This window comes from Theropithecus gelada, chromosome 7a, assembly GCF_003255815.1.
Source record: "Theropithecus gelada isolate Dixy chromosome 7a, Tgel_1.0, whole genome shotgun sequence".
NCBI lineage: Eukaryota > Metazoa > Chordata > Mammalia > Primates > Cercopithecidae > Theropithecus > Theropithecus gelada.
Genome location: NC_037674.1, coordinates 23,517,672 through 23,526,947, shown reverse-complemented (window position 1 = coordinate 23,526,947; position 9,276 = coordinate 23,517,672). Strand labels below are relative to the sequence as shown.

General features: G+C 38.6%; 1 protein-coding gene across 3 annotated transcripts in view; it reads left to right on the top strand.

Moving 5' to 3' along the window:
* The first annotated feature begins 355 nt into the window (after positions 1-355).
* The window catches only part of MYEF2 (myelin expression factor 2), a 38,919-nt gene continuing 29,998 nt past the window's right edge, over positions 356-9,276 (top strand). For 2 of the 3 annotated variants that reach the window (XM_025390597.1, XM_025390596.1), the window contains exon 1: positions 356-797. In XM_025390597.1, coding sequence (XP_025246382.1) covers positions 637-797 — 161 coding nt within the window. In that variant the 5' untranslated portion in view covers positions 356-636. The remainder of the gene's footprint in view (positions 798-9,276) is intronic. The other variant, XM_025390598.1, reaches the window with a different exon arrangement.

The following is a 9,276-nucleotide window of genomic DNA, read 5'->3' as shown; positions in this document are numbered from 1 at the left end:
TCCTCACCCCTAAGAACAAATACTTCTCAAAGAAATTCAAAGTCATTCATTTTGGTGAATCGCAATCAGTCATCAATAACTCTTTATGGAATGTCCGAAGGGTGCCTAGGCATTGAAATGGCAAGAGACTTATATTTGCTTCATTCAAAGGATTTCTAAAGGGAGTCTGAGGACTTGCAAGAAGTCTGTAAAGATGCATAGTGGTGTGTTCTTTAACTGTCCCTACCTGGAATGAATTGAACAGTCTGGGTGTTAGGGCTTTGGTGTCTAATCCCGCTTTGCAAGCGAAGACTCCACTGGTGCCAAGCGACAGGCGGGCTGGTGGGCAGACATGGCACCACCACCGGGGGCTTTCAGGACTGGTGCAGCCCTCCCAGGCAGGTGTAGGGTCGACTGCAGCAACAGCGGCCCTGACCCCCGCTCCCATGGCTCCCCTCCCCCCCGCACTCCCACCCCCCGCACCCGGCACACACCATCTCCCAGTCGCCCAGGCTCGACCGGTTCTCGCGAGATCCGGGTTACTGAGCGCTCGGGGCCTTTTCAAATCGGGATCCGTTACCGCTTCCCCGGCAGCCGCCATTGTCGCGCTCGGAGCCCCTCAGCTCAGGCGGCCGAGGCGGAGGCAGCGGCGGCGGGATGGCGGACGCCAACAAGGCCGAGGTGCCCGGGGCCACTGGTGGCGACAGCCCGCACCTGCAGCCCGCGGAGCCGCCGGGCGAGCAGCGGCGAGAGCCGCACCCCCCGGAGGCGGAGAAGCAGCAGCCGCAGCACAGCAGCAGCTCCAATGGCGTTAAAATGTATTGTCTTTTCCTCCGGGAACCGCGGCGAGGTGGGGGGCGGGGAGTCGGCCGGGGGGCCAGAGGCCAGGCTGGGTCTTGATGGGGGATAACCGCCCCCAGGCCCCGGCCCGCCCCCGGGCCATCGGCTGCCTGAGGAGCAGGTGCAGCTGGGCCGCTCCCAGGCCCTTCCCCGCCCGCCCCAGGCCTGGCCGCCTGCGGTCCCGGGAGCCGAGGCTGGGGGCCCGGGGACCAGAGCTCCTCCCTGATTTCTAGCCCGAGACAGCGGACTCCCCTCTTCCCTGACTTTGGTTAAAGAACCTTTGAGCAAAGCTCAGCGACCGCCACGGTTTGCAGGAAAATGGTCCCCCTTTAAGGACCAGTAGTTAGTGTTCATCACTAGGGAGTATCTAGGGATGACATCATCGGACATTTCCTCCTAACCACCAAGAACGTATTTAAAAGGAATATCTCTGGCTTCTTTCTGAGCTTCACAAGTTTAGTGTTTTGTTGTTTTCTAAAGTGTGTGTTCATTTTTAAACTGATTTATACCGAGAGGAAGTTTAATAATGTGCTGTTAGACTGTATGTATTGTGTTACTCTTGAATTGGCTAGACGTACTTTCAAAAGGGAAATGTGCGATGTGCGTGGCTTCCCTTCCCACTGGGTAGTGTGCGTCAGCTGTGGAGAGTATATATATATATTTTAACTCAGTGTATGATTATCTTAAGTTTGGTATAATAAATGGTTAAGATTTTTTAAATGAAGGAAAACTTTTAAGGTCGCAGCTGTCACCAGTGCCTATAAATAATTTAGTTGACCCCAATCCATAATAATTTCTGGTTCTAGGGAAATGTTATGCTCCCCTTTGTTCTTGTCTTGTGGGAGGATATGAAGTTAAGTGCTTACTTTCATATGCCTACCTCCTTAAACCTGAAGTTGAAAGTATGTTAATAATTTAGTGAAAACATCCTTTTCCTTCTCTGTTATGCCTCAGAGCAGAAGGCAATAGACATATGCTCACAGTAAAATAGGCAAGGGAAAGGTCTGTCTGACCTTTGTATAAGAATGTTTGAAATGGTATGGTAAGACCTGGACCAGTCTGTGTAAAAGTTGGTGGCAGATAAGATGAGGGTAGCTCTCCCCAGCTCTTTGACACTCTTGCTCTCAAATGAGTTTGAATAGGAGCGGCAGCATCTTCTAGGAGAATAGAGGTGCAGGTGTAAGAGATTGGAACTTAGTGGAGTTTGTTCCTGGATGAAGAGTGGTGCACCTCAGTAACTGAGGAACTAGAAAGTAAATGAAGCGCTTTCTACCATGCTTGCCAAAATGTGGGCTTTCGAGAATTTGGCATTAAAAATAGAAATTAAAACCAGCGGAATGATAAACTGAAAAATATGTGCTATTCATATCTAAACACGAGTGTACATGCCACCTTTTCTCCTGAACAAAAAGTGCAGCCTTGAATTACAGAGAGAAGCCCTCCTATACTTGGGTATGATTAGTGCTGATATAGCGAAGTTTGGTATCTAAACCTCCATCAGATTCTCTAATCCCTTCTAAAGTCTCATCATGATTTAGCAAGACAGGAAAAAGAGAGAGGAGAAAGGTGGAGAAAGAATCCTTTTCTCACTTAGGAAGAGAAAAATATAAGGTGAAGAAGTGAAGAAATATTACTAGTAAATATAGATTATTTTCATATTGCTTATAATTCACCTCTATCCCTTTCTCTTTTTCCCAGAAGTTGAATCGAGTTCAGTTTTACTCTCAGGGATTTCACTTACTGTCTACTCCGTAAGAACATATGTGATGATCCAGCATGAGTCATTCAAACTGAGTAGCGACCTAGACCTTTTTATTTGACTTCGTGAACTAGTAGGAGTGGATGACAACCCCAATACATAAACCTTGAGTTGATTACCATATGCTTTTAATAAAAATAATTCATTGTTGATTATAAAAATTATCATGATATTGCCCCAAATTATATATTGGTTGGAATCGAACAGAGTACTGCTTGTCATCAGGATTGAAATAATATTTGCTGAGGTTAATCCATAGTTTTTGAGTGTGGGAGACCACTATGTCTTATTCTTCTTTGTATTCTTAAGGCCTAGTAAATATTTGTGGAAGAAATGCAGAAGTGAACTTTTATGCTTATGAAACTCATATACAGGGAATTTAGTTTACATGTTCACACCTTTAGAAAAGATCCGTTTTCCAACTATAGTCTTCTTTATTTAATGCCAAATGGTATACTGGCTCTCCTTTTCTTAAAAGTGAATAGGTGGGAAAAGAGCAGTATTATTATAACTTTATTATTCATGTGTAATTAAGTATAACTTTGGAGTAGGTAGAGATTGAGAGTTATATTAGGGTACTATAAAATTTTAAGCATTGGAGCAAAGTAATGTGTTCTTTAGTTGAGTGATTTTTATTAGGAGTAAAGACTAGAACTGTTCTCCCAAGCTTTATTGAGGTAAATTGACAAAAATTGTATATTTTGAAGTGTACAATGTGATGTTTTGTTGTACAAATAAATTGTGAAATGAGTACCACAATCAAGCTAATTAACATATCTGTTACCTCACATAATTACCATATTTTTTGGTGTTGAAAATACTTAAGATCTACTCTTTAAGCAAATTTCAAGTATACAGTAAATATGTTAAATATAGTCACTATACTGTGCCTTAGATCTACAGAACTTACCCATCTTATAACTGAAAGTTTGTGCCCTTAGAATATTTCCCCATCCCCTGCTGCCCTCCACCTCTGGTAAACACCCTTCTACACGCTGCTTCTGAGTTTGACTTTTTTTAGAGTCTGTGTGTAAGTGAGATCATGCAGTATTTGTCTTTCTGGGTCTTTTTTCACATAGCATAATGTCATCTAGGTTTATCTCTGTTGTTGCAAATGGCAAGATTTTGTTCTTTTTGTAAGGCTAAATAATAATATTCCAGTGTGGATGTGTTGTGTAAACACAAAATATAATATATATCATGTTTCCTTTAACTGTTTATCTGTCAGTGGACACTTAAGTCATTTCCATATCTTGGGTATTGTGGATGATGCAGTGAACATGGGAGTGCAGATATCTCTTTGAGATAGTGATTTCATTTTCCTTGGATGTATACCCAGAAATAGCATTGATGAATCATATGGTAGTTCTGTTTTTAATTTTTTGGGGACCCTTGATGCTGTTTTCCATAATGGCTGTACCAATATGCATTCCCACCAGCAGGATCTAAGCATTCTTTCTATACATCCTCAGCAACACTTGCTATCTTTTGACTTTTTGATAAGTCATTCTAACAGGGATGAAGTGATATTGCATTGTGGTTTTGAGTTGTATTTCTCTGATGATTAGTGATATTGAGCACTTTTTCATGTATCTTTTGGCCATTGGTGTGTCTTCTTTGGAAAAATATCTATTCGGATCCATTTCTCATTTTTTAATTGGGTTGCTATTGAGTTGTATGAGTTCCTTATACATTTTTGATATTAATCCCTTATTGGATATATGGTTTGCAAATGTTTCCTCTCGTTTCTTAGGTTGCCTTTTCATTTCATTGATTGTTTCCTTTGCTGTGCAATAACTTTTTACTTTGATGTAGTCCCAATTGTTACTTTTGTTTGTGTTGTCTGTGCTTTTGGTGTCATATCAAAAAAAAAACCAAAAAAAACAATCATTGCCAAGACCAAGGTCATGGAGCTTTTCTCTTGTGTTTTCTTCTGGGAGTTACAGGGTTTTAGGTGTTATGTTTAAATTTTTAATCCATTTTCATTTCGTTTTGTATGTGAATATCTAGTTCTCCCAATACCATTTTTTGAAGAGACTGTCCTTTCACCATTGTATATTTTTGGTGCCTTTGTCAAAGATTAGTTTACCATATCCTTGGGGATGTATTTTTGAGTGTTCTGTTATGTTCCATTGGTCTCTGTGTCTTGTTTTTGTGCCAGTACCATATTGTTTTGATTACTGTAGATTTGTAATATAACTTGAATCAGGTGATGTTTTTATCTTTTTCTTCTTGTTCAAGATTGCTTTAGCCATTTGAGATCTTTTATGGTTCATACGGATTTCAGGAATATATCTGTTTCTGTGAAAAATGCTGTTAGAATTTTGATAGAGATCACATTGAATTTATAGGTCATTTTGGGTAGGAAGGACATTTTGACAATATTAATTCCTCTCATCTATGAACATGGAGTATCTTTCATTTGTATTATTTTCAATTTTATCATTGATAGTTTTTCAGTGTATAGCTCTTTAGCTTTCTTGGTTAAATTTATTTCTAGGTATTTTATTCTTTCTGGTGCTATTTTAAATGAGATTGTGTCCTTAATTTTTTGGATAGTTTATTATTAGTAGTATGTAGATATGCAATGGATTTTTGAATGTTGACTTTGTATCCTATAACTTTACTGAATTTGTTCTAACAGTTTTTTTGGTGGTGTCTTTAAATTTTTCTCTGAATAATTTTCTATGTAAGATCACATCTTCTACAAACAGAGATGATTTTACTTCTTTTTCTCCAATTTGGTTGTCTTTTATGTCTTTTATTTGCCTATTGCTCTGGCTGTGACCTTCAGTACAATGTTGAATAGAAGTGGTGAGCATAGGCATCTTCTCTTTTTCCTGCTCTTAGAAGTAAAACCTTCAAATTTTCACTGTTGAGTATGACGTTAGCTATGGGGTTGTCATATATGATCTTTATTGTGTTGAGGAACATTCCTTCTATACTAAATTTGTTGAGAGTGTTTATCTTGAAAGGATATTGAGTTTTGTCAAATGCTTTTCCTGGATCTATTGAGATGATCTTTGATTTTTAAAAAATCCTTCATTCTGTTAATATGGTGTATAACATTTACTGATTTATGTATGTCATCCTTGCATCCCTGGGATAGGTACTATTTGATTATGGTGTATAATCCTTTTAATGTGCTGTTGAATTTAGTTTGCTAGTATTTTGTTGAGAAGTTTTACATCTGTGTTCATCAGGGATATTGCCCGTAATTTTCTTTTCTTGTAGGATCCTTGTCTGGCTTTGTTATCAGGGTAATCTGGCCTTATAAAATGATTTGAAAGAGTTTCCTCATATTCGGTTTTTTGGAAGAGTTTGAGAGGGATTGGTATTAGTTCTTAAATGTTTGATAGAATTTACCAGTGAAGCTGTCAGGTCCTGCGCTTTTCTTTCTTGGGAGATTTTTTATTACTGACTCCTATCTCCCTTGTTATTGGACAGTTCAGATTTTCTAATTTTTCGTGATTCAGCCTTGGTGAGTTGTATATTTCCAGGAATTTATTAATTTCTTCTAAGTTATGCAATATGTTGGTATATAATTGTTAATAGTAGCTTCTTATAATTCTCTGTATTTCTGTGGTATCTGTTATAAAGTCTCCTCTTTGATTTCTTTATGTATTTTTCTATTTTCCCTCTTTGATTTCTGATTGTTTCCCCCCACTTAATCTAGCTTAATCTTTGTCAGTTTTGCTTATCTTTCAAAAACCAACTTTTAGTTTTATTGACCTTTTCTATTGTTTTTCTAGTGTATTTCATTTATTTTTGCCCTGATTTTCGTTATTTTCTTCTTTCTACTAACTTTGGACTTAGTTCTTTTTTCTAGTTCCTTGAGGTGTGAAGTTAGGTTGTTGGAGATCTTTATTCTTTTTTTTTTTTTTTGAGATGGAGTCTTGCTCTTTCTCAAAAAAAAAAAAAAAAAAAAAGTGCAATGGTGCAACCTCGGCTCACTGCAGCCTCTGCCTCCTGGGTTCAGGTGATTCTCCTGCCTCAGCGTCCTGAGCAGCTGGGATTATAGGCATGCATCACTATCCCTGGCTAATGTTTGTGTTTTTAGTAGAGATGGAGTTTCACCATGTTGGCCAGGCTCATCTCGAACTCCTGACCTTAAGTGATCCACCTGCCTTGGCCTCCCAAAGTGCTGGGATTATAGGTGTGAGCCACCACACCTGGCCTGGAGGTTGGTCGTTTTTCTTAATGTAGGTATTTATTGCTCTGAACTGCCCTCTGGTAGTTTTCCTCTGGAACTGGGATTAGTACTGGATCTGATACTATACCAGTATACTTTTAAAATCGTACATTAAAACTATGTTTCTTCTTTTGATGTTGGAGGTTGATTTTTTCCAGAAATTTATGTTATAATTTAGATACGCATAGTTCAATTTTAAGAATAGATAACATTTTTATGACTATTTTAGAGTTTTTATTTTAAGTACATTGTGGGAGTGGTTGTCTAAATGAACAGTTTGGGAATTTAGTACATGGAATTCTGGATGTAGTACCAATATTTTGGAATTACGTAGCATCATTTCCTTAATAGTTTTCACATATATTTTTACTTTCTCTTCCAAAATATTTATGACTTGGAAATAGTTCAGAAATTATATAATTATTGCTCAGTTTCTTAATAGATCATTCCTGTAGCCTCTAAACTGTTATGCCTTTTATAGATTTTTTTTTTCTTTTTTTGTTATACACTGGGAAGAAACTTAAGGTAAATTTTAGTTCATACATCGTAGACGAGCAGTTTAGCAGTATTTTAAAGATGCTTCTTATGTGGGAAAATGAAGAAATTACTTTCTTTGATCATCTTTGAGTAAATTTTTAAAAGAAGATATTATGTATAATGTTACTGCTTTTAATGGAATTTTCAGATTGTTGTAAGCAAATATTTAATCTATGTAACCTCACCCAAGTCAAGAATAGAACATTGTAAGTACTTCAGAACTTTGTGTAATTTTCACAATTGGTTTAATCCAGGAAGAAAATAGGCAGGGGAAGGGATATTAATCTAGAGACTATATAGATATCTGTTTACTGAATAGAGTCTCAGTTACTTTACAAACATTCATTGAATTCATCTAAGCCTGTTAAGTAAACAGGCCCTTTGGGGAATTGAAAAGAAAGGTTTGTTCTTCTATCTGTGGTACCCAGAAGCCAGAGAAAAGGCCTTTGTGCCTTTTGGCTGCTTGCTGCCATTTTCAAAAGTGTCACTCTGTTCAGACAGGTAGGTACTTTCTAGATTTAGGCAGTTGAGAAGACTCCCCCCTAGGCCATGCCATTTCTGATGAAAGAATATGTTTGATAGTGAAGATGTCCCTTTCAAGGTCTAAAAAAAAAATGGCAAAGCAAGTTTGGTCCAAATGTCTCTGTCTTTATTCTGGCAGTTTTTTCTGGCAACATCTGTGCTCAGATGAGTATGGATTCTTAATTGACTGTTAATTCATTTAAAAATTTATAGCACAGTGTTATTTGCAGTCACTGTGCGAGGTGCTGGTGATACCAAAGCAGATAGTTTTTGTTCTTATAGGGTTTGCATACTATATTTATGGCTGTGTTACCTACAAAGAAGAGTAGTGTTCAAGAAGCTCCGTATATTATGTAACAAATGACTGCGGTTAGAGGTATGTGAGGAGCATTGCAATGTATGAATCACCAGAATTGCTGGGCTTGGAAGATACTTTAGAGCCTGGCTTATGAAACTTGATTTGTTGTCAGAATAATCCAGAAAGCTTTAAAAAAATTTAGATTCCTAGGTGTTATCCGCAGTGATATTATTAGTAATGTTTGTGAAAAAATGCTTTAAAATTGAAGTTTTGTTATTAAAATAGTTTTAAATTGACTAGATTATTGACTTAGTTATTTAAATAAGAAATCTATTGGCCAGGCACAGTGGCTCACACCTGTAATCTCATCACTTTGGGAGACTGAGGTGGGCGGATCACCTGAGGTCAAAAGTTTGAGACCAGCCTTTCCAACATGTTGAAACCCCGTCCCTACTAAAAATGTAAAAATTACCTGGGTGTGGTTGCAGACACCTGTAATTCCAGTTACTTGGGAGGCTGAGGAAGGAGAATTCCTTGAACCCAGGAGGCGGAGATTGCAGTGAGCCGAGATCTTGCCACTGTACTCCAACCGGGGTGACAGAATGAGACTCTGTCTCAAAAAACAACAAGAAAAAAAACGCTATTGTTTGTTCTGTAAAAAAGACTTGTTTTTAAAAGTAAATTGCATTTTAAAATATAAATCCAAATTTTTATCTATAGGGTTTAAGTGTATGCCTGAATCTTTTGGATGGTTGGCATATGACATCATAGAGTTGCACTGTGATTACAGTGTTATAAATTACTTTTTTTTCTAGTTAAGGCCTCATTAAAAATCAGGTTTGGCTGGGCGCAGTGGCTCACGCCTGTAATCCCAGCACTTTGGGAGGCGAAGCCGGTGGATCATGAGGTCACGAGATCAAGATCAGCCTGGCCAAGATGGTGAAACTCTGTCTCTACTAAAAATACAAAAAATTAGCTGGGTGTGGTGGTGGGCACCTGTAATCCCAGCTGCTCAGGAGGCTGAGGCAGAGAATTGCTTGAACTTGGGAGGTGGAGGCTGCAGTGAGCCAAGATCGCGCCACTGCACTCCACCCCTGGGCGACAGAGCGAAACTCTGTCTCAAAAAAAAATAAAAATCAGGTTTATAAA